Raw genomic sequence first — 25,607 nt, 5'->3', positions numbered from 1 at the left:
AGTCTCAGTTAGAAAATTATCCCAAGAGATTTCAAATAAGTGATCTCTTATTGATTGTCTTGTCCCAGGGCTTATTCCCACACATAGAGGAGGGCATAGGGGCATAGGCCATTCTCCAGATTGCATTGAAGTGCTGAATAAATGCACTTTATTCAGGAGGAGAGAACAGAGAGCTGTGAAGTGGGAAGGACTCACTGATACAGGGATTGATTTGGAGTGTTTGTACTATGCATTATTCTCTGATGAGTCAGGAGCCAGATAAACACTAACTTTCAGGCCTGTCTGCACAAGGAAATCACCCATTGAATCCTAAGATCTTAACAGGTTAAGAGAGGGAAGAAAGAGGAATGCTAAACCATCCAATGGCACCAAGACTGGCCTAGCCAAGGCAAGAAAAAAGTTGGAAAGGGAAGCTGAAGTCTATGATAGCTGCAGACAAGATATATCTCAGAAATAAATCCCAGATACCTTGGAGTCTTTGCGGGTGGATGCCATGTGAGCTATATCCTGACAGCATCTCTCTCAGCTGCAGCTCCTGAGACACAGTTATGTTAAACCACAAACTGCATGTCCACATGGAAAGCACCAAGTAGCTAATGCTACAGAAAAGTACGGAGGTGGCAATTGGGAAATTTTTTTTCCAAATGGATTTTTTGATGCAGCAGCACACAGTGCTACACAACTGACAGCTTTGGGCCTCCTAAGTCAACTATTTACTTTTGCTATTTTTAGCTGGTCTTTAAGCCTAGATTTTGTTTTACTCAGATAAATGTGTTCATGGCTTTCTCTGTAAGCGCTCCTAAGTGAGCGCTTGGCACCCAGATATTTAGCAGCTTTTGCCTATTTTGTTCCTTACCCAATTAACTGAGATGGAGGGAGAAACAACCTGATATTCATGCCAGGCATTACAAATCTCTTCACTGTTTTATGAAAAGTCTTGATTTTTGATCTTCAACTATTTTAATATCTTATGATATTTTAGGGAGAAATATCCAAACAAATCCAAACAAAACACAATAACAAAAGACCCTTTAAGGTCCTCTTAGCTCTGTATTGGAGCAAATTGCTTGTAAATCTGTAAAAGATTTAAGTCCTTGTTTGGACCATTACAATTCCTCTCTGTTTTTCTTGCAATGTCCTAGTGATATGGAAGAACATTCTTCTTTAATGTGTAACCAGAAAAGAAAGTACATCAGTATATGCAAATTTTGTGCATACAGCTGGGAGAAATGACTGAAGAGAAATAACTGAAAGACTTATAACAAAAGATACCCGGCAAAGGGGAATTTCTTTTTGGATGACTGCATGTCAACTTGTTAATCAGTGAATTACTGAGGAAATCAACATTTAGTGAGGGAAAAAAACCAAAACCAATCAACAATTTTGAAGTCATTAAGTTGTGTTGCGTTTGCAGTTCATGGCTAGATTTCAGACAGATGCTGATGACGTTGGTCTCCATTAAGGGAACTGGAATCCCTGGAAGTGTTCCAGGCATTCCCTTGCCTGAAAGTGTTCAAGGCCAGGCTGGATGGGGCTTTTAGCAACCTGGTGTAGTGGAAGGTGTCCCTGCCCATGGCTGGGGGAGGTCAGAACTAGATGATCCTTCCAACCCAGATCATTCTATGATTCTATACCGCCACAAAATGTGATGTAGTGTAGTCTGACACCTGAGGACAAACTGTACCTAACCGATGGAGGAGCGGCAGAGGCTGCTGGGGAAAACTAACTCCGCTCGTTTGTAAAGCTGAAAGACAGGCCAAGAGATGACGGACAAGGGTTACCCCTTCTCCCCGAAATGGGGTCCGCGCCCACCACGCTGCTCGCGGGAGCTCCCTGAGCACGGCTGGGGCCGCGGGCGACAGCGGGACCGTGACCGTGACCGGGACCGGGACCGGGACCGGGATCGGGATCGGGATCGGGACCGGGGCCGGGCCGGGCGGGGAGCGGGGCGGCCCCGCAGCATCCCCGCCCCGGGCGGTGCCGGCGCTGGTTCGTAGCCGGGGTTGGGTGCCCGGGGGAGGCGCAGGCGGAGCGCGGCGGAGCGGGTGAGGCGCTGCGAGGGGCTGGAGAGGGGGGGGGGTCCCGGAGGGTCGCGGCGAGCGTTTGCCTTTCTCTGTTGTTTCTTTATTTTTTCAGTTTTATTTTTCCACTTGGCTCTTTTGGGGCCGTTTTCCCGAAGTGGCGGCGACGCCCGGAAAGCTGCTCCAAAGGTTCTTCGCGGCGCGACCGCCGCGGGTGTGCCTGCCCCTGCCTCGGCCCTGCCGTGTCGGGGCCGGGGGCTGCGGGCACCGCCTGGGCAGAGACCGGCCGCGGGTCTGCGGGGGGAAGTGCTGGGTGTGCGAGGTGGGTCTCGGTTTCCTTGGGGAACTGGTGTATCCTGAGTTCAGAATTAACGCTGACCTGCGTGGAGATCGTCCTGGTTGTAAAGCAGCAGCGCTTGCCGGTTTCACATCGGTGTTCGTCCGGGGTTTGGCTGTTTGGTTGGGAGGTTAAATTTATTATTTTTTTTCCTTACTGCGTGCAATACAGTGTTGTAAACTGGCTTGTATTCCTGTCAGAAAGCGAACTTTTAGAAATAAGGAGATCATAAGTGCAGATGTGATTCAGGACCCGCAGGAAGATGGACACACACCCCTCCTGACCTACCTGCCAACTGCAGGTAGTCCTTGGCGTCAGGCATGGCAGAACATGAGCCAGCAGTGGCCAAGAAGGCCAGTGGCATCCTGGCCTGTATCAGTGTGGCCAGCAGGACCAGGGCAGTGATTGTCACCTTGTACTCAGCACTGGTGAGGCCACGCCTCGAATTCTGTGTTCAGTTTTGGGCCCCTCAGTACAGGAAAGGCATTGAGGTGCTGGAACGTGTCCAGAGAAGGGCAATGGAGCTGGTGAAGGGTCTGAAGCACAAGTGCCATGGAGAGTGACTGAGGGAGCTGGGATTGTTTAGCCTGGAGAAAATGAGGATCACAGGAGACCTTATTGCTCTCTAACAACTACCTGAAAGGAGGTTGTAGCCAGATGGGGGTCAGTCTCTTCTCCCAGGTAACAAGCAATAGGACAAAAGCTTCAAATCACACCAGAGGAGGTTTAGATTGGATATCAGGAAAAATTTCTTCACTGAAAAGGTGTTCAGATATTGGAACAGGCTACACAGGGAGTTGGTAGAGTCACCATCCCTGGAGGTATTTAAAAGATGTGTAGATGTGGCACTTGGGGATGCAGTTTAGTGGTGGACTTGGCAATGCTGGATTAACAGTTGGACTCAAAGGTCTTTTCCAACTGAAATGGTTCTTCAGTTCTATGATCTCTTATGTTACTGAAAAGGGGCCTTTTAGATTGAAAATACTGTGCCCTGCCAGCTTACTTTTTGGCTGTACATTATGTGGCACATGATACGTTTCTGCTTTGATGATTACTGATCCAGCTTTCATTTTGCCCTACCTGTCATACTAAACCAACTTGTTTTCGTTTTGGAGGAGCTGTACAGACTGTATCCAGCTTATACTTTCATTTTCTGCGCTGGGGAAAGAACCAGATTTCTGTGTATTTAGTAAGTGAGTTTAAGCTAGAATGCTGCTGACTGCTCCATTTGTAGTATGTGCAAGTACCGTTATTCCCACTTCCGTCCTTTGGGCCACTCCAGTTTCTGCAAGTGATGAAACAAGGAGGCAGAGTGTGTGAAAGAGGAAGAAATGGCAAGCTCAGAAAACTTCTTTGTAGTCACTGAAATTTTATTTCTTTAGTAGTGGACAAATAATTCAATTAGAAACTGAAAGGGAGTCCATACAGTAAAAGATGCCATTTTGCAACAATACCAGGTGAAGGTTGTTAGAATTGGTTTTGAAGGGCAAAAGCAGTATGAAAATGCTAGTCAGCATTTAAATCTAAGTGCTTTTATGGATAAGTATCTGTATATGGATTTGGAATTTTGAAAAAAAAAAAAAATTGTGTTTCTGGGATTATTTGCCACTTTTGGATATTAGCATTTTTTCATTTTGTTTAGCTGTTTGGAACATATTGCCTGCTGAGATGGTGTTCATTTACCTTTCAGCATTAAGACTTTCTCTCCACCTTGTTTCTTAGATACAGCTCTCAGGTTGAATCCTTTCATCCTGTCTACCAAGAGTAAGACAACAAGCATTAAAGGGTTTTTCAACAGTGTAAGCAATTTTTCTTGAGCTTAGTGTCTTGACCTTGCAGGATTACCTAGGCAAATGAGTTTGAGTGTTCAGAAATACCTCTGCTGCACCTCCTGACCCTGCGCAACCTGAACCATCAGAGTCACGGCGCCATACTGTCCTAGGGGAGATGAGTATGGTTATAATTTAGTTGTTTTGAAAACATGGGGAATAAGCATTGCTCAGGAGTCAAAAGGTTGTATAATTATGCTGCTTTCGTTACACTTGCATAACTAATTTGGGTGTGATTAGAATGGCATAAAGTTTACCTTAAGGATCTTCTTAATCTTCTCGTATTTTAGGCTGTGAAATTATTTTTTTTTAAATTATCATTGGACCACATAGGTTGTATTCTACTGGCATTTTTATTCAGGCAATCTGACTTCTAAAACAGTTAGAGTACTCTTTAGAGTCAACACTAATCTGAGTTGCTGTCTGACATCTGATCCTGAATCACTTCAGGAGGTGTTTTCTGCTTTGAGGGAATTTGGGAAGGCACAGTGAAGACACGGCATCCTTTCTGCACTCCTGAGGTGACAGAGCTGGCGTGGTGCCAGCGAGTAGCAGTAACAGGGAACTTTGCCCATGTGTTCAGTTGCTGGGATTCCCAGCATGGCAAACACCAGTTCCTCAGTGCGTGGTTGCAATGCTGTGGATCGGACACAGTAATGTTGTACCTTCAAAAAAGACAGATAAATAGCTATTTATTAGTGAAAATGTCAATGTTCCATGACAGAAGACGGTCAGGACTTGTGTACTTCAGCCACAGCAATGTAAAGGCAGTCACTGACAGTTTTAAGAGGGGAGTTTGTCTCTATCGATCTTGTACCAATTCTGAGGTGCTAGAGAGAGTTTAGTTTGTAACTGAACTTGGTTTGATGGAAAGTTTGGGTTTTTTCTATGAACAGTGTGACTCATGGTTGGACTATCTGTTGCCTGATAACAGAAAAGCATGTAAAAGTTGTGCCCCAGCATAAGTAAGGACAAAAAGGGAGAAAGCGCACTTATTGAGAGGGCTCCTGTGAAGGCAAATGTGAAATACTTCAAAACTTCTGCAGCCTACTTCATTAATTTTCTGAGAAGTGTTCAAATCAGCAGCTTTTACTTTCTTTTCAGCCTTGTTCTGTGCTTTTATCTTCTTCTCATTTTTTTCCCTGCTGAGGAGTGATACTGTACCTTTTTGGCATCCTCAAGATCCATACCCCAGTGCTTGAAATTTCTCTGTATCCTGTGGGGAGGTGCTGCAAGCTCCTGACAGAGGGGAGGTTTGTCTCTAGCTCTTGTCCCCATGTTACCAGTGGGAACAGATGCCACTGACACTATGTACCCATGCAGAGGGATGTGGCAAGCAAGGCAACTTGTGCTGCCCATACTTTCCTTTCAACAAACAGTTTCTCTGAGGAGAAGGCTGTAGACTGAGCAGAAGACTTGTGTTGTCTTATTTGAGCCATATTGTGTGAAGATGGAGGGCTAAAAATATGAGATGATGTGCTGTGTATGCTCAGTCTCTAGTCCTTTCACTAGTTCTACATGTGGTCTTCGGCAAGACCCCATTTCAGATTCCTTGTCCATAATATGTTGCTGAGGTTTTCTACATATTTTGAGCATTTAGCATTTATTTTTCCAGGACAGGGTCAACACATTGGGTAAATGATGCTGTGAACTGGGAAATATGTACCATAGCATCAAACTAATGCCTTGATATGATTCAGTGAGGCTTTGACTGTCATCAAGTCTGCTGCATCCGTGCAGCAAAAAAGCATCAAGGCCAAGTGCTTGTCACTGCCTCAGGTGAACTGCCACCAGGTAAATCATAGAATTATAGAATGGTTTGGATTGGAAAGGATCTTACAGATCATCCAGTTCCAACACCTCTGCCATTGACAGGGACATCTTAAACTAGACAAGGGTGCTCAAAGTCCCATCCAACCTAGCCTTGAACACTTTCAGGGCTAGGGCATCCACAGCTTCTCTGGGCAGCCTGTTCCAGTATCTCACCACCCTCACAGTAAAGATTTTCTTCCCAATATCTAATCTAAACCTGCCCTCTTTCAGTCTAAAACCATTCCCCCTTGTCCTATCATTACATGCCCTTATAAAAAGTCCCTCTCAACCTTTCTTGTAGGCCCCTTTAGGTACTGGAAAGTGCTATAAGGTCTCCTAGGAGCCTTCTCGTCTCCAGGCTGGTTTGTGCAAAATCAGTCTTTCTGCAAACTTAAAATACTTGGTTTGGGTCTGCCTGTGTGACAAAGAGAAGCCCTACCCATTTTGCTCTGAGCACAGCACCACACCATGTGTGTGCCTGTCGTGTTTGTCTGGGAGCAGCCTGGGGATATGTTTAGTGTCCTTCAATTCTGGTTTCATTTTATGTCATTTCCTGTGCATGAATTTCACCTGTGATGTGCTTGCCAAAGGCTGAGGCCTTAAAAACAGAGGGTTTCATATAAATGTAGAACTTTAAAAATTTTGGTTCCATAATTTTTAGAGTTCTACATTTATATGAAATCCATGGTCTCAGTACTCTGTATTTAATTTTCTTCCAAGTTAAAGTAAGCTGTGCCTCTGCCAAGTGCCAGCCCCTCAAGAAGAGCTCGATATGCAGGGTTAGACTTAACCCTGTTCTACAGGGCTGCATGATTTGTATTTTATGTAGACCTTGCCATGTAATTGTCCAGTTTTTAGGCAGTTTGTGCAAATGCAGAGGTGTGAGGGAGCTCTGGTCTCTTGGTCCCTGCAACCGATGTCTGGAATGCTTGAAAACTCTCTTGCATCCATATGTCTGTAACAATACCAATGTGCATTAGCAATAATAATAATGATGATGATGATAATAATAATAATATGTTTTACAAGCAGAAAGCTTCCACACAGAATATTTTGGGTTCTTGAATCACATTTTTATGAAATGTTTCTCTTAGCTATGACTTTGGTATCACACTGAGTGATAGTAACTGAAATGAAAGTTCTCTAATGCACTCAGTTTTACCTTTCAACTTGCATTTTTGGTTAAGATTTTAGGCAAGAAGTGCCTGTAATGCACTCTCACAAAAAGGCAGAGGACTCCTGTGTTCTTGAGCTAATTAAAATATGCCAGTTTGAAAGTGTTGCCTTTGGACTTCATGATCTCAGAGGTTTTTTCCAACCCCATTGATTCCATGATTCTAAATGATGAAGAGAGAGCAGGGTTTAAATATCCCAGCTGCTTCCATACAAATTGCATGAGCTCTGCAGAATAAAGCTGAAGTTTTGACTTTCGTCAGATTCGACATTGAGAGGCAGGGAAAAGAGATGCAAGACCAATTTCTGTCATTTGCATTCAGAGTGAAGGCTTTGATATTTTGCTTTCTGTGGCCCTGCTTTCTGCTTCTAGTCTGTCTTGGAAGGAGGGCAAGACAGAAGTAAAACTCTCAAGCAAACAGGTATCACTGCAGGAATAACCTCTGCCTATACCTCCTGAGAAAGCAGAAGCTTTGTGATCTGATACACCATCAGAAGATCTGAATTATTTGTGACTATTAATCATAAATTATGTGTGATTATTAATCATTGTGAAAAATACACAGCTCTGCATGGCCTGCACACAGAATTAGGTACACTTGTGGGGAGGGTCACGCTCTGAAGACAGACATAAAATCTGTGTTGGGTGCAGCAGTCAGACCCTGTATGGAGATGGGAATGAGAAGCGACATGGATGCACCTTGGTGAGAAGGGGCTGGCCTTTTGCCTAGACAGTAAACAAGCTCAGAAGAGTTGGTTTTTTTGTTTGTCTTGGGTTATTTGATCCTGCTGTTTGCCTGGCTATCACTTGGGATAACTTTTTATCATTGGGTAAAAAGTTAAAACTCCTTGTACAGCCCTGCAGCGTGTGCTTGCAGAGTGGACTGGCATTTCTTTTGCTTTCTCAACAGGGCTACAGCACTTCAGCAAAGGATACCTCAAAGTGTCGAACTGCTGTTTGGGAATGAGCTGGCTGGTGACCACTGAGGGGCTGGGGAGTCACCCAGGGCTGTCCAGCGGGTGTTGTGTCCCAGAAGCACTGCACATTGCAGGCCAATAAGCAGCTTGTTTCGTTGCTTGCATCAAGATCTTTCCCACACCATTGTCTGTTGGCATTCCCGCTTCCTCAATCCAGGTGGTTTTCACACCAGTGTGTGCAGCTGGGGCTCCTCTACTTTACCACTTGCATCCCTCCTCTGGTGCTGACATGGTGGCCACTGCCACGGATTGAGCTGGAGTCACAGAGCCAACCAGTCCCTTCCTTTGGGGCGACAGGTGGCTGGCTCAAACAAGTCCTGCTTTCTGGGATGGCAATGACCTTGGTGCCTGCATTGCCAGGGGATCAGGCTTGCATCCAAGCAGGGCCAGGGGCACTTCCCACACTGGGGAACCCCAGGGAGGGAGCAGTTGCCACTGGACCTCTGCCTGGAGAGACCAGGAGGGGCATTACCTGTGGTATCACCAGCCTCCTGAGCGCCTAATGACTGTGCATCCTTGGAGGCTCGGGTGGTTTGAACAAGTCTTGTGCTATCAAGCAAACAAGATTTTAAAAAAGGAGGAGGAAAATAATTGCTATTGCTAAATAAGACTTCAAGCTTTTTTTTCCCCCATAATCTAGCTTCAGTTATCTAGACATATCAACATAAAAAACCCAAGGTGTTTATACCTATCAGCTAGAGTTAAGTGTAAGAAGGTGTTCAGGAGATAAATATTTCCTTTACTCTGCCAGTTTGCATTCAGTACAGCAAAGGAAAAAAAATAAAAAAAGAAAAGCATTTTGAGAATTGTGTTTGCAAATAGGTAAACCAGAAGCAAATACGAGCACATTAGGGATGGCTAAACATGTGACTCTGCAGCAAGCATAATAAGAATCCTTAAAGTGGGATAATAGATTTAGTGCATTTACATAAGTTCTGTTTGAGGTTACAGGCATTAAACTGCAATTCTGAATGAGAACAGATTTTTTTCCACATTAAGAAAAAGGCAGTAGCAGAGATTTCAGAGACTCCTTCTTTAAAAGGAGGAGATTTTATTTTTCAAATTTTTTTTCTTTTTTTTTTTTTTTTTTTACTCAGGAATAAGAGTTTTAGAGGGATACATGTTTTTTTTGGCATGAAATGCTTTTCATGTATTTCTGGTCCAGTATTCTGGACTGTAAGTTCTTCAAAGGCTTCTGTCATGTTTTTTCTTACTTAAATGGAAGTGTGCCTGAGCATCATTCTTCTGAATGTCCTGGATGAAGCTCCCTGTGCCTTAAAAAAAAAGCTGAATTATATAGGAAAGCAAGAACTGAACTTTCCTTTTGTTCTTGTAGGCATTTGTAGAGAGGAAAATGGTATGTGCAGGCTAGGGCATGCATTATTATCTTGGTATAGCTGAAATTGGTTTTGTAAAGGTAACACTAGTAGAGTGTATTTTAGATAATCACACAGTAGGTAAGAACACAGTATGGTTGTTACTGCACAGTAGGAACAAGGAAATGTCACAACTGGATAGGTATGTTTGAGTCCTGTTGATGATCAGGTCTGAAGAAGGCTGCCAGCCTTGATGCCCTGTTTTTCTTCTGGAAGAAGATTGAGAGAGCTGAGAGAGTACTTGGGACTTCTACACAGGACAGCTGTGTAGGTAAAACCTTTCTTGCAAGTGATGGGTCTCAGTGCTACCAAAACTATTCCATTTTCTTGGTAATTACGTGATGCTAGTTAAGGTTTGGGGCTGGGATTCTGTTTTGTTATTTTTTTAGAGTGGAAACTGAGATCTGATCAGCAGGCATGGTTGAACTTTTGATGAGTCACTGATGATTACCATCTTTGCCTGTAAATTATTCTTTTTTCCTTATTATACCAAGGAGAGATCCTCATCTCTGGCTGTTTGTTAGAACAGGTGAAGGTTTGCTTAACAAGCTGACATTGCTTTGCTCTGTAAAGAAAGGGTTTTGTAATGAAATAGTTATTGAATTAGGCAGTACTTCCCACATATCTTGGTATGTGTTTGATCTGTTTTAAGTATTTCTAAATTCTGCTTGGTGCAGCACTGATAATAAACTGGGAAATCAAAGAATTTGTACTGTCTTGGCACCACGCAGAAAGGCACATTTCTCTCTTCTAAGCTGTTATGGGATGTAATCTTTTGTAGGTATTGAATTTGTATAAGCAGTAGCTTTTTTTCTGTGTCTCCCTCTTGGTTCGTTGAGTTGAGGTGTATGTGCACATGTGTGCATCATGCTGGTGCTTGCTCTGTAAGAAAAAGATTGCTTGTTTTACCTTAAAAGAGGGACTTAGCCTGTTCTCTAGCATACCTCAGTACTCATAGTATATAATCTGGAAAAAAGCAATATGCAGCTGTGAAGAGAACTCTGCAGGCACACAGGGAACACAAGCAGACTTGCACCTCCATGCCAAGCCTTGCATTTCTCAGTTGAGGGGTCTCTCTTCCTAGCTCTGGATCCAACAGAAGAGGGAGAAGGAGGGGTACAGGTGGGCAGCAGAAGGGTTAGAACACAGGGGTCCTACATTCTGTCTCTCTCTTTAAAAGAGGGAATACCTGATTTTTGGGAACTAGGAACATTGTGTTGTGTGATGGGAGTATGAAACTTGATCACTTTATGGTGACAAGTACTATGTCCTACTTTCAATACCAAAAAGACAGTGAAGAGGAATGTCCTGAAAAGAAATCACTGTCAGGTTTAAATTTGGGAAGACTGTTATCCTTCTGATGGCCTTGCCACAGGGATGGAAGAAAAAAGTAAAATGGTGAATATGCCATCAGACATGCTGGAATATTGGGTTGTGCTTCAGTAATGCATACAGTGCTGTCTGCTAGTTCCCAAGATGATCTCTTACATTTTGCATTTCATGGATTATGCATTTTTTAAGGTGGCAGCCTTCAAAAATGTTGTGAGGGAATGAAATGTGAAGCAAGTCTTTTAGTGACTGAGAAAGAGGCAGATGTTGTAGATGTCTCTTACCTTTCTTTTCTTCTGGCCTTTTTTGTTGGTTTTGTTCTACTGCGTGTCTCTCCTGCTGACTTTGTGGGTGGTAAAAGCTGGAAGTGGTGGTAGCAGGAAGCTGATGTAGCATGAAAAGAAAACATGATGTACTGCTTGCATTGTCAGATAAACACTGCCATCAGCTCCTACTCCAGTACTGTTCAGCCTTTGTTCATCCAAATTTATGTGTGGGAGAAGAGTCAGGCCTCCCTGTCTGCATGGTGATGCTCGTGCTCAATCTTCAAAAAATGTGAGCACGGGAGCTGGTGGCAGCACCAGTGGGTTTTCACTGCCTCCTGAGGAACAGGATGAATTGTGTCCACATCACAGGGAATGGATTTAAAAATCTGTGAGCCTATTTCACTCCCCCCACCAGTGTGTTATTTAATTGCTCTTCAGTTTCTGAGGGGGCTGGGAGGGGGTGGAAAGACCTATTTTAAACTGCCGCCTTCTTTAATTTATGTTCGTGATATATTTTTACCAGCAACACTTTGCAATCCAACTGCCATTTCTAAATGTCATTTACTTGAATAAAAAATGTAATTATGTTTCTAAGTGTGACATAAGCACCAAAAGTAGTAACTGAATCACAAAGTGCTGTTTGAACCGCAGCTTTTCCGTGACAGGATGGAAAGTTTATGAAGTCCAGGGTATGCTGTAATACAAGTGTAGCAAAAATACTCAAAATCACTTGTTTGCTGGTTTTCCCATCTCCCATTAGGCTTTCTAATAGAGAAATACCTATTTATAAATTCCCCATATAAATAAAAAGGGGTGAACAATATTTGGTTATCTCATGTTCTCTGACGTGGATTTGTGGTTTTGATGGGAATCAGTAAGCCAGTGCTTCCCAGCGCTCTTTGAAGGGCAGTTACTCATGCACCTATTAGCCATATGCATTGAAAAGGGGGCTTGTTGAACTCCAGTAGGATTTTTTTAGGATTATTACCATCAAAAGCTTTTTCAAAGATTGCTTGATTCAGTTCAAAAGCTGATGCAGACCTCTTATCTTTCTGCCTGTAAAAGGTGTAAAGGAAGATATTTTGCATTCCCATGTATTTCTTGGTACTCCATAAAGAGAAGTATATAATTTTAACAAATGAACCAGCTCTTGGTTTTTATAGACCAGTTTGTTCAAAATCAGAAATGGGAGTGAACCATACACTCATTTTAAGTAGTGAAATGAATGTCTGCTGCATCTTCCTTTTGATACTGTATATTTAAATTGGTGTTAATAAATTTAGTTTTAAACATCATTGTTTTGTATGCAACAGTGTAAATCCAGAACACCCACTGATCCATGGGCTGAATGTTTGTAACCCATCAAGTTCCATTCTAGTTAGCAGAAGGTTCAGTTATTCACAGTCCACTGAGGTTTTTTTAATACTGATGTCTTCATCCTAAAAAAGAGAGAGAAAAAGTTGTGATGGCTTGATTGTGCTGATACTGTCATCTGTTACTAATTCTCAGCTGTTGCTCTCTAGGTAGAAATCTGTGTGCTTATTGAAAATGTACTTACTAGTGTCCCTCAGCAAGATGTGTGAGTGTGTGTATACGAGTCTGTGAGCTCCAAGTGGGAGTGTCCCAGTGTTTCCATGAGGTTTTCCATTTCCAAACCTTACAGCTGATGTTTTGCTGTCTGTTACTTGGCATCAGTAATAAACATTTCCTGGAGCTTCAGGTTTTTGATCTTCTTGGTTGTGCATGAATGCATTTCCTGCTTTTTACTCATCAGTGTGTGCAGGGAAAACTCCCAGTCACGCTACATTACGCACATTTTGGTGCAACCTAGGAGCAGAAGCTAAGAGAAGACCTGTCTGTCATCTTGTATGTTCACAGCATACAGTTTTAGTGTAAATGGGAACTAGCAGCCCAACCCCACCTCGAATTACCTCTTTAAAGTTTATTAAAACCTTTTCATTTACAGCTCTTAACCCGGCTTTTATTCATGGGAGAGATGAGGTCTGTGTCTTGCCACCGGATGACTTGCATACGGCATCCTGTAATAAAACTTCTTCAAACAACAGAATATTTGGAAACGCCAAGTATCAGCAGTGCTCAGTATATATGCAACAGTGCTTGTAAAATGCATGCGTTGCTGTTTATCTCGTTGCCAAGGTTGGGATTCGCCTGTAACTCTTTGACTGGATAGTTGTCGACAGTGCATGGGCTTAACTTTCTTGGAAAACTTAAGCCCCTCTTAAATTTCCTGTTAAAGCCAGGAGGGGCAGAAGTTCAGCTGACACAAAACTATGCTGAATGAGTAATTCCCTCTGTGGACGCTCCGTAGAAGGATCTTTACAGCCTTCTCTGGGGATGCCTTTATAAAAAGTTGAGCTCTCATAAAGTTTTGTACTAAATAAATAAGTTAATAACACAGCAGCTGTTGATCATAAATTCTGGGAATTTTCTATACTCAAATTTCATCCAGAGGACAAATTTCTCACTTAGGGAGCAGATACTGCCTTTGTCAACGATTCAGTCCCAGGCCCTCTCTCAGTTGCAGGTCTTCTTATCAACAACAGATAAGCATAACCTTTCCTAACCCTGTCTGTAATGCCAAGGGCATGACAGAACTGTGTCCTCATTTATGTCTGTAAGAAGAGTGAGAGTGCACCCCCTTTGTGATGATCTCCTGAGCTTTCTACCAAATCCCTGAGGAGTTTTAAAATGACCCTAAACTTACCCAAATTGAGGCAGGAACGTTCCTTTAATTCCCCAGGCAGTTGTATGATGCTCAGTCAGCTAATATTGCCTTATATGGCAAGTAAGTCCTAGGAACTCCTGGTCTTTAAAGCCATGACTTAGAGACAAATTAATGACAGTACAGGGCATCCTGAAGTAAATAAATGAATAAATAAATTGGTTTTGTTTGTTTGTTTGTTTGTTTATTGAACAGTTGCTTTGATACCAGTCTTCCTGTGACTCCATTGTAATCATATATATAGTTACAATACTGTAACTATGTATATAATTACAATACAGTAACTATATATATAGTTACATCCACTGTGTAGGGGAAAGCTTGGAATCGTGAACCATGTGCAACCAAACCCATAGAAACTTGAAAAACTAAGTATATAAAGTATGTATTAAGTAAAATATACTCATCTTTTACACATCATGTTTTGTTTCATCTGAAGTGGTATCATACTTGGATGATTTTTCTCTTTGTAAGAGAACAAATCAAAACAAATATTTTGAAATAGTGATAACATTTTTTCCTCTCTTTTTATGTCTCTTTTAGGAAGGCATGAGGTGTGGTCCTGGACAACAGCCACCAAGGAATCCTTGTGTCTCATGTGGCAAAAAGTGAAAGTGCAGCTAATGCTAAGCATGTCTTTCCTTGCTGCTGCTTTTTGGTATTGCAGAAGGCTATACAGCTTTTTAGCACAGCTACTGAAATGGTAGGTTTTTATTAAGCAGACTTCAATCTTCCACGCTGTTGCTTATTTCAGTAAATACTGACCTCTGACACCTCCTCACTGACACCTGTTTTATCATTTATATTTCAGGTGGAGCAACTACCTTCAGACAAAACTCATAAGTAATCTTTTTGTTGTCATACCACATTCATTAATCCCCCTGCAGCTCCCCTTTAGATGCAGAACCGCAGAAGGTAACTAATCTATGAATCAATCTCAATTTAGGGAATCTCAGTGTGCTGACAGAAGTTGATCTACTTGGTTATAGTGCAAGAGAATGGAAAGGAGAAACAAAGCAGGCCAAACACATGAGGGAGGTAAGAATTAAATTTTAATCTCTGCATGAGGATGGGGGGAACTAGTACCTGGGAAAGGAATAGCACTCGCAGTGCAACCAGCTGCAGAAGCTGCCAGAGCCTGCTACACTGGCTTGACAGATGAAAAGCAAAAAGGGCAGCATGAATATAGGTCTAAATAAAGGCTGCAGCAGCATGGGCCAAAATGTTGATGAAGTTTTAGTTTTGCATATTCTTTGAATTTTCCCCTCTAGCACCAGCAAGACACACAGCGCCCTTAAGAAAAATCATTCCCAGTGCTAAACCCCAAATAATTTGGTCTTAATGCTCTCGCATGGCCAGCCTTTGATTTTAGGTAAAAACTCTCATTCCGTGGAGGAATGAAGCACCATATCCACTTCTCTTCCAAGCTCTGAAGGTCCATGTGACAGCAGCCAGTGCCTGGCAGCCTTCCCAGCAGCCGCTAAGGCTCCTTGTCTGGCGCCATCAGCTGCAGCTGGGGGCAGGCAGGGCAGGAGCTTGCATGTGACCTGTGCCAGCTTGGGTGGTGCCCAGAGGGCACGGAGCCAGTGTGCTGGGTGGTGGCCATCCCATGCCTATGCACACCATCCCTCTGCTCCAGCTCTGTGCCGGCATCTTCACCTGCGGAAGGTGCTGCAAGCAAAGACACACACAGCGTAACTGCACCAGTGTTTCTGGCATGTATGTAGCTGTAGGTCATGGTATTGGAATCGCAGAGCAAATGCTTGCCAAGAAGGACTTAGGAAAGGGTAAAAAGAAGCTGAAAAGGCTAAGCAGCAGCATAAGGGAGTTACAGAAAAAAAGATGATAGTTTTCACAAAGCTGGAGTTGTGTTCAGTTGACTAACAGAGAAAAAGATCCAGCTTTGCCACATTAAATGCAAGAACACAGCAATGCCAGAAGTTCACAGAACAATACAGAAGTCCAAAAACTATTTGGAGGAACAAGTGACAAAAGATAGCAAAACTTCTAATAAATTTGCAAGCACATACTGGGCAAAAAACCTTTCAGAAAATCCATGAGCTATCTAGGTGATAAGAACTGAAAAGGAAACTCCTCTATATGGAGCAGCCAATGGATGGCTGGTTAGGTAAGGGAGAAGTTGTCACTGTAAGGAGCACATTTTAGGATGAGATCTCGTGAGATCCTTAACTAGCATAATATGCTTGCTGTCCCCAGAAGGGCCAATCCCATGTTTATCTTGTTTGTCCCTCTTTCTCACCTCATTCTTGCTAAGCAATCCCTCTCCCTCTTTTGTGCTGGCTCTCATGTCTTCTCTTGGATGTGGTCCACCCAGATAGTGAGCTGATAGAGTAGGTCATCCAGCAGGAGCCTTCTCGGAGCCCCCCAAGCTTGCTGAAGCAGCAGAAAGTTACCCCAGCAGGAAGATTTCAGTAGGCTTACTATCACAGCTGATAAAGTAAGAGTAAGGGGAGACAATGCAGCTGAGAAGTGGTGGTGGGATGGGGTGAGGAAGGGACAGAGATGAAAGAGGACTAGGGATTGAGAGCATCCTGCTGCCCCCTTCAGGAAGGAAACTGTAAGAATGATGCAGCAGCCTGTGGAACTCTTCCTAATTCCCTACCAGTTTATTGCTCCACATTGTCCCAACAAGTGCTCAGAGAGGAGCCAGAGATAATGCAGAGGAAGTGCAGGGAGTGTGTAGCTGGAACAAGGGCTGTCCGCTTCAGCACAGAGCTGCCAGATCTGCTCAGCCTCAGGTCACCACTGCACAATGGATTCAGGTCAGTGTCAGGAGATGTTTTTGCCAAAAGGAGATTTTTTCCAGATATCTGTTTCTTGCTTTTTGCTGCTGCATCTCATGTGTCAGTGCAAGTTGCAAAGTGGCTGAGGTTAAAGCTATTACGGCACAAAAATCTTTGCTGATGTGCTGTAATTTGGTTGACCATGTGAATGTTTATGCCAGAAGCAGTGCAGAGACTTGAACAAGTCCCTGGGTTTGGAGAGGGTGCAGAGTCATTCTTAAGGGGCAGTTCCAGTTTAGGGTGTTTGCCAAAACCATGGTGTTGTAACAGTTTTGTGTATATAAAACTTAAAAAATGTACTCATTCCCCTAGCTCTCTCTTATGAGTAGTTTGGAATTGGACTCCAAACAAGATGGGTTTTGTCCAAGATTTAAAATTTTTTATTGCTAATTTTTTTTCTTTTTCTAGGCTTATGAAGAATTGTTTTGGAGCTGTCATATCAAATACCTGAGACAAGTCAGGAGAGACAACTATAGTGCAGTAAGAGCGGTGCTTTTTCAAATATTCAGCCAAGGCATTCCTTTTCCTTCATGGATGAAGGAGAGAGATATACTGAAGGTAAAATTCGTGTCCTAAATGAACATGATTCAGCTATCCTTGCACAGCAGAAGGAAGCGTTGTTCAGTCTGGAAACTGATGTGTTGGCTGTTGAAGTAGAGAACCATTATCAGAATTTAAAGAGAGGGTTTTCAAACCCGTTGAACTGATTAACTGAAAAACTGTTCTGATCTAAACATACCTATATAAACATGAGTCTAAATGATATGAAAAAAAAAATAGAAAAGGAAAGATAAGAAAAAGTGGATGGATAAATTTTACTGCCACCTTGATAGATGTCACTCCCTTAACACAACAGGATATTTGAATCCTCATCATCCACATCCATACAAAGTCCAGTGGCTTACTTGGGAACTGCTGTGTTGCTGGAGCAGCAGAAAACTGCCCTGGGCTCCAGATAACGGCAAGGAGGTGGGATCTATATCTGCTGCCTGTAAAGATGCGTGTGCAGCCTGGAAGGTGCCTGTAATCTTAAATACCTCAGTGAATTTGGAAATACCCAGCTTTTCCAGAGTGTGGGTTATTTATTTTGCTGAGAGCATATTTTCATCTTTTTTTTTGACTGGTCCTGTTTTAAAAGTTTCTTAAGGAGTTGGCAGTCAAATAGATCCTCCTTCATAGCAGTTGAGTTGTGAGGCTAATTTTTTTTGTTTGAACTGTACAACCAGACGATAAAACCACATCATAAATTCTATGTAGACAAGTTTATATAACTTTATATTCTAGTTCTTGTTATGATTATGATTAGCTTGCCTTTTGTTTTTATCCCAGCTTCCCGAAAAGCTTTTGTATTCTCAAGGTTGTAACTGGATTCAGCAATACAGTTTTGGGCCAGAAAGATACACAGGTCCCAATGCCTTCGGGAAATTGCGCAAATGTATGGAGGCATTAAAGACAAATGTGAGTATTTAGGAAATGGTTGGAGGAATAAAAGCCCTGAGGAATGGGTTGCGACAGAGTTAGGGAACTGCTCCTGGTTATACATTTCTGTGGCAGTCGGCCTCCCTCCCAGGTTCAGACTGCTGAGCTACTGGCCAAGCCTTCACCTCTCCCGCAGGGGCATCCAGCTTTTGGGATTCTACTAGGCTAAGTACTCAGGAGTACCCTGCAAGTTAGGGAGGCCATTCTCCCCACAGCTGATACTGTGTGGCTGGTCCTTACCATCAAGTGCAGTATTTCATCATTTTGATTAAAAATAAAGATGCTGTATGAGATGCTTCAGGATTCCCTCCCCAAATGGGAAGGAGCAAACAGATGGTGCATTTTATTTTCAAACTATTGTATTTCCTTTGCTTCCATCACCATGAAATGTTTTATTTATCCATTTTTACTGTATTTTCTCTCTGTAAGCTTAAACACTTGATTAAAAAGACCTGTCAGCCTCTGCTCAGCATTGCCTGATTGCCATCATTCCCAACCAGGAGTATAACTCTTATTTACGTAGTTAAAGCTTGGGGGTTGTAGTAGCCCCAAAGCATTCTGAAACAGAGATAAACAGTTAGCCTGTCAAGACCTTTCACTTTCCTTGAGCTCCTCTGGGGTTCCTGCATGTCCGCAGTGGTGTGAACTCTGGACTGTTCCTGTTTGCTTTGTCACAAACTGTCCCTAGCACACCACCAGCCTCTTCTCCCTCTTCCTCCTGCCTGGCAGTTGCTTCATGTGCAATCCTAGGTCACAGCCATGAAGGGGATGCTAGTATAGGCTGGACTCCAGGCTTTTGGCCAGTTGGGTTGAAATGCTTCTTGGAAGGCATCCATTATCCAGCATATCAAACTTTAAACTGTCATTTTATATTCTACAAAACACCATGGTTCTGGGTTGTCTTACTACAGTTGTAAGATCTTACTTTACTAGCACACATTGAAGATAATTCCTTTCATGTGGCCCTGTGTTTATGAGCCTCAACTCTGTAGTTTTAAATGCTATTAGCAGTGATAGTAATTGTTACTTAAAAAACCCCAACAAACTCCAAACAGACATAGCTCTAGAAACAAAGCTATAATAAGAAAAATAGGGAATTAAGATAGAGATTTGGTCCTTGTCCCTTGGCTGCACCCTTTCACACGCTAACATGACAGCCTGTCTTCTTGAGATGTGCCTGGTGGTTCTTGTGTGCAGTTACCATTTTGTTCTGGTTGCTCTTTGCATTTGCCAGTGTTAGGTTGTTTGGCTTTTATTTTTAACTTGTAGTTCTTTTAAGTTGCTGTTAGTGCACAAAGCATTTAAATTGGATTTTTTTTTAAAGAGAAAAGTTTTGAGTCAACAGAATGAATAAATCCTTAAAATTAACAAATTGTTTCAGAGCAAGTCTGTGATGCATTATGCTGTTACTGGGAATGAGGTCTAGCTCCCAACTTCATTTTATTTTTACAAAGATGGTGTTTGGCCAGTGAGATGGATTTTTGCCTATTTTCACTAGTAGGAGTCTCTGCTGTCTTTCCCAGCTCCATTGTCATAGAATCATAGAATCATTTAGTTTGGAAAAGACCTTTAAGATCATTCACTCTTTACAACTACCTGAAAGGAGGTTGTAGCCAGGTGGGGGTCGGTCTCTTCTCCTGGGCAACCAGCAGTAGGACAAGAGAGCACAATCTTAAGCTGTGCCAGGGGAGGTTTAGGTTGAATATTAGGAAAAAAATTTTACAGAGAGAGTAATCAGACACTGGAATGGGCTGCCGGGGAGGTGGTGGATTCACCATCCCTGGAGGTTTTTAAGATGAGACTGGATGTGGCACTTGGTGCCATGGTCTAGTAACCACATCAGTGTTGGATCAAGGGTTGGACTTGATTATCTCAGAGGCCTTTTCCAATCCAGTTGATTCTATGATTCTGTGATCAAGTCCAACCATTAACGCAGTGCTAAACCATGTCCCCAAGTGCCATATTTACACGCATTTTAAATATCTCCAGGGACAGTGACTCAACTGCTTCTCTGGACAGCCTCTTCCAATGCCTGACAACCCTATGGGTGAAGAATTACTAAATAATATCCAATCTAAACCTCCCCTGGCACAATTTGAGGCCTTTTCCTCTTGTTCTATCACATGGGAAAAGAGACTGACCTCCACCTGGCTACAGTCTCCTTTCAGGTAGTTGTAGAGAGTGATAAGGTCTCCCCTTGAGCCTCATTTTCTCCAGGTTTTCAATGTGAGGCCTCACCAGTGCTGAGTACAGGGGGACGATCACTGATCCTGATGGCCACATTATTCCTGATACATGCCAGGATGCCATTGGCCTTCTTGGCCACCTGGTCACACTGCTGGCTCATGCTCAGTCAGCTGTTGACCAGCACCCTCAGATCCTTTTCCACTGAACAACTTCACAGCTACTCTTTCCCAAGCCTGTAGCGCTGTCTGGGGTGGTTGTGCAGGAACGAACACTTGGCTTTGTTGAACCTCATACGATTGGCCTTGGTCATCTTGTGGGTTGCTGCCTGCAAATGCTGTTCTGCCTGGGCTGTGTTAGTTAACAGGTGCTATACGCTTAGAAAAGGTACCTGTTTCTGTTGTGCTATCTTTCATGTAAAAAGATTTCTTATTAATTTTATTAATATTCTTCTGTGTGCTTTCCAGTGGGCTGAAATAAATGCTATTAAAGATCATGAGGAAAGAGGAAACATGTGTAATACACTCTTTTCTGATGAAAGCAAGGAACACAAACTATATGAGGCCATAAAGTTCATCATGCTCTATGAAGTTGTTGAAGCCTATGAGCAGATAAAGAACAGGGATGAACCTGTACACAACCTTTTTAGCCTTCTTTTTGCTCGTGATACTTCCTCTGATCCTCTGAGTTTTATGATGAATCATCTGAACTCCATAGGTGACTCTCTTTGTCTAAACCAGGTAAGGATATAAATGAAATGCAAATCGCAGACCTTACTCCATCTTTGATGTGATTAGGTGATCATATCAATACATCATCCATGATAGCTGGCCCATTTACCTCTTTGGGATGCGAGGAAGTGGACTGAGGATAGCCATTTATCTTCCAGGAAAGAAAATGTAGTAAGAGTGGACAGTTTTCTTGCTGGGACAAAAATAAATGCTGTGGGCTGTCAGTAAGACATAGTTTAGAACAACAATACCTTTGATATGTAAAATAATTTTAGATTATGCAGTTTTGACCTGTTGTTTTACTTTTCCTATCTGTTCCACTATGCCAAACCCTATATCATCCCTCTGTTTTTTCCCCATTCTTTAATTCCCATGAGATCTAATGTCTGTTAAAAGTACGTAATGAGAACTCTACTGCTCACCTTTATATGTTAAGGTTTTTGCTTCCTTTTTTATATTTAGTGAGGAGTTAAGTACTGTCATCTAAGCTCCATGCTGCCACTCGGCAAGTAATTTCCCTTTCCAATGGCTGCAATTATTTTTTATAATCAATTTCAGTCATCAACTCAACTGTTACACGATGCAGTCACCTTTAGGAGCAGTTTGATTTTAACTGAACAAGTTCTGCTCTGTCTGGCTTTGTCTAAGGAAATGAACTTTTCCCAAAGCATTTTTCCAGATTAGGCAGTCCTTTGCAAGAAGTGTCAATGAAGATGTCAGTTCTCAAGTTTCATATATGTGAAGTACAAGAAAATTTTCTCCTTTTGCTATTACGTTTTCGTTATGTAGCAAGGGATCACAAGGTGGCAGGCTTCCCATTTTTCAAGGTCTGTTAATCTTTTGATAATAGCTAGTCCTTTCTTGCTCCCTGCTACATTGTGTGAGCTGGTTTTGGGAGCAGGTTATGTATCCAGTCAGGTTGCGGAGGGATGTTTCCAAAGTGTCAGGCATTAACCAGAATATCCTCTGCATGCAAAAGAGCAGTGCTGAGAATCCCTTCAAACTTTTAATTCTTACTCCACTTGTAAAAGGGCCCCTTTTATTCCTTGTCTACTGTTTTGAAACTAAATTATTTCCTGTAACTTGGATTATCTTGAGTTTAGTTTTTTACATCTAGAAATAAATGTCTTACAGACTTCTTTCATTTTTAGGTTGAACTGTTTCTTCTTGGATATGTGCTTCAAGTAAAGATAAGAGTTTACAGACTGCATAGGTTTAATACTGAGGAATTTCAAGTAAACTATCCAGATGAATACCGAAGGGAATGGAATGAGATTTCTCTCCTGACTGAGGATGACCGCTACTATCACATCCCCCTGTTCAGAACGTGAAGGACCAGTGACTTCTTTTTCCTTTGTAAAATATAGTGAGTGACCAGATCCAGTGAATTAAGTTTCTAATCATCAGCAGTAAAATCTTGAGAATGCTTGTTAATGAATACAGAATGATTTATGAGTTTATTGTGTAAACATTTTGCTTTCCCATTGCAGCTCAGTTCACCATCAGTCAGCCATAAAACCGTAAAATATATTGCTATAGTGTCTGGGGAAAAGAAATGTCACATTTGAGGATTGTCAGACAAAAAAAAAAAAAAAATTGGACTGCCTGACAAAGAAAGCAAAGATAATTCTGGGTTTTCCACTGGTAGCTTAAGGGTTTACTCTGACATCCATGGATGGGTTAAACTCAAGTGCCTAAAGCAATGAAACTGCCTTTCCCTACTGCCTGCCTGTCTCTGGCTAGGGAGGATGAATCACAAAGGAAGCAACTCTTGGGGTCCCACAGTTTATACTCCAAAGTATTTAACTTGTATTGACTTGGGGCTGCCTGGCATGGGAGGATGTAAAGTGGGGCCTCTATGTAGCTGCTTCAAATCTCACTTGGCTTCCCTTGTTGCTAGAATGCCTCTCTCCAGGGATGGGCAGAGCAAGCAGCTGCCAGCTGTACTTTTTTCAGACATGAGAAATTAAGCTGTCTGCACTCAGCAGAGATACCTGAAGGTGAAGAACTTTTACACAGGGGAAAAAAATGAACGAGAATACTGTGCCATATGATCGATCTGCTTTATAAGTGAGGAAAGTTCATAGCTTTCTCAAAGTTAAAAAGGGCAGTATTAATCAGTCACAGGCAACAGAGTTAGACCCAGTAGCTGCATGTGGTTTTTGTCACCTTGTTAATCCTTTAAGGGATGATTCCAACATTACCTGCCAAGATTTCCTTTGCAATTCATATGAGAAAACTGTGCATGGAATACATTTACAAACACCATATTTTCAGAAAATATTCATTTTCTATGCATTATGTTATTTCAGCGGTGTTGCATACAGGTTTCCCCTCTGAGTATGCAATGAACTCTTTGTTTAAGATTAATCTTACTTAGATCTCCATGTTTGAAGAATTCTGTCCAGGACAACTAAATGAAATTTACCTTACTACATGGAATATTTTGCTCAGTTCTGTTTTCTAAAAGAATCAGTTGTGTTTTGATTACTTTAAAATAAGGGACCTTAACTTGAAGAAACCTTAGATCTTACAAAATATTTGTGAAAAGCTTACAATGCCATAGGCATACGGTTGTATTGAAGAAAGCAGGATTAATTAAGAAACAAAGCCTGTTCTTTCCTTATCCTGGAGATAAGGGGACAGGCAGGTTTGTTTTTCAGTTCCTTCAGGAGAAAATGCAAACCAGTAACGAAAATGTGAACAGGGCCTGCAGGAGCTAAAGCAGTTGCATGAGGTATTTAAATGTAATGCTTGGAGTGAATGGAGAGCACTCAGTTCCTTTGTGTAAAGGAAAGAAATTTTACCCCTTACACTCCTTTTATTTGTATGTTCATGTATATATATTTATAAACACAAACACTTGAATTCTGTATTGTAGCAGTTTTGTTTCCTGGAAGTGTTTCTGAGTTCAGTTTTGTTCAATAACTTGTAACTTTTAATTAAGAAGTTTTGATAGTTGTAATAATTTCATCTCATCAGAACCTGCATAGAAAACACCTTATTTATTAAAAGGAGCTCTTTTTCACTGAATGAAATAATTTTCTTAGTTTAGATTTGGTTCTGCTTTGCATGGGGAAATGTTATAATGCCTGAGTGTAGAATATTGCTGTCTATTTTGCATCAACAGTAACATTTACAGCTATCAATAAACTTGCCTATATTTTATTCTTGTTTTGGTACAAGCAGACATACCAAAAAAAGTATGTATTTTTATAGTGGGCTTTTTAATGTTTTGCATATTATTTAAAAATAGAAATAAAAGCATTACAGCTGAAAGTGGTAAATTGTCAAAATGTAAGTTTTTGTGATCTTGAGCATATTAATAGCAGGTGATTATAAAGATCTAACACAGAAAGTGGAATTTACCTCACCAATTTGGATGTCTCCATCTGAATTCAGTCACCTTGGGCTCCCTGCCTTGTCAGTGGCACACAGACAGCCAGAGGATGGGGTCTCTACCAGGGTCTGGTTCTCCTGACTAACTGTAGTGGGAGCTGGAAGTGGTCAGCATAAATCTCTCTGCCCCAAATATTTGAAATTAGGTGAACTTTTGTCCCAGTAATCCAGAAGGGACATATTGAAACAGATCTGCTGGCTTATCAGATGTCAAAGGTAATAGCCAGATCATAACAGGAACAGAAATGGGAGGTGAAGAAAGGAGCTTCAGGTGAGAATAATCACAAAGAGAGAAATGCAGACAGAGCTCTACACAGGATCTTAAGAAACATAAAGACAGGTTTGAGGCTGCACTGAGTTTTCATGAGTTACTCTGATAATATATTTTACAGGTGTATAAAACAAAAAATACATATTTTTTGTATATAATGAAATACATATGTAACATTTGAAATGCATGTGCAGATATATATAAAAATATATACAAGAAAAATACATTAAAAAGAAAATCATTCTGAATAAAGGGCATCTGGAACTAAGAGGTACTATGGAAGTGACAGGTGCTGCATGATCTGTTCCAATTGGTGGCAGAGACAAATCTGCTGTACAAATCCAGAAGCACAGAGTCATTACCAATTTTTTTTTTAAATGCATTGTTGTAGGCAGCTAAAGGCAGGATGTGTTTATTATTTATTGGTTTTAGTTTAGCAAGAAGAAGAAAACATACTGAAACCTCCACGTTGGATTTGGATTTTTCCCCAGACTTGAAAATGTGTGTTAAGAATTTAACAGGACAGCTGAAGAAATTTATCTCTTTTATGCATAATGGAGTAAAATGTTCTGTGGTTTGAATGGAATCTTTTGTTCAAAACTGCATCTCAAAAAATGTATAAACCACGTTACATATTTCATTTTATCTTCAAAAGAGATACTGGCAATATTCATTCTTCAGCTCTTAACACTGAAATTGCTTCTTGTCTAGTTTGTGGCTACTAAGGTGAAGCTAACTAAAAATTGCCCAGTGTAGGGTTTTTTTGTTGCTGGTAAGTTCACCTGTTTAGGCCCAGGGTATTGAGTTCAATGTCTAGGAAGCAGTTTTCAAATGCAATTTTTAATTTGCTTAAACCACAGTTTTAAGGAATATGT

At 41.7% G+C, this 25,607-nt stretch overlaps 1 protein-coding gene across 5 annotated transcripts in view; it reads left to right on the top strand.

Annotated features, from left to right (window-relative positions):
• Nucleotides 1-24,426, top strand: part of OTULINL (OTU deubiquitinase with linear linkage specificity like) — a 29,525-nt gene extending 5,099 nt beyond the window's left edge. For 3 of the 5 annotated variants that reach the window (XM_027888453.1, XM_027888449.1, XM_027888450.1), the window contains exons 2-8: nt 14,408-14,567; nt 14,676-14,707; nt 14,811-14,902; nt 17,077-17,226; nt 17,998-18,126; nt 20,799-21,071; nt 22,214-24,426. In XM_027888453.1, coding sequence (XP_027744254.1) covers nt 14,461-14,567; nt 14,676-14,707; nt 14,811-14,902; nt 17,077-17,226; nt 17,998-18,126; nt 20,799-21,071; nt 22,214-22,393 — 963 coding nt within the window. In that variant the 5' untranslated portion in view covers nt 14,408-14,460 and the 3' untranslated portion in view covers nt 22,394-24,426. Of the gene's footprint in view, nt 1-1,981; nt 2,046-2,261; nt 2,344-14,407; nt 14,568-14,675; nt 14,708-14,810; nt 14,903-17,076; nt 17,227-17,997; nt 18,127-20,798; nt 21,072-22,213 lie in introns of those variants that run through there. The other 2 variants (XM_027888451.1, XM_027888454.1) reach the window with 2 other exon arrangements.
• Nucleotides 24,427-25,607: the final 1,181 nt, after the last annotated feature.

Source organism: Empidonax traillii, unplaced genomic scaffold, assembly GCF_003031625.1.
Source record: "Empidonax traillii isolate 1590-97213 ecotype Southwest subspecies unplaced genomic scaffold, ASM303162v1 scaffold238:size1398292, whole genome shotgun sequence".
Lineage (NCBI taxonomy): Eukaryota > Metazoa > Chordata > Aves > Passeriformes > Tyrannidae > Empidonax > Empidonax traillii.
The sequence above is the reverse complement of the archived record's forward strand: the minus strand, read 5'-3'. Positions and strand labels throughout refer to the sequence as shown.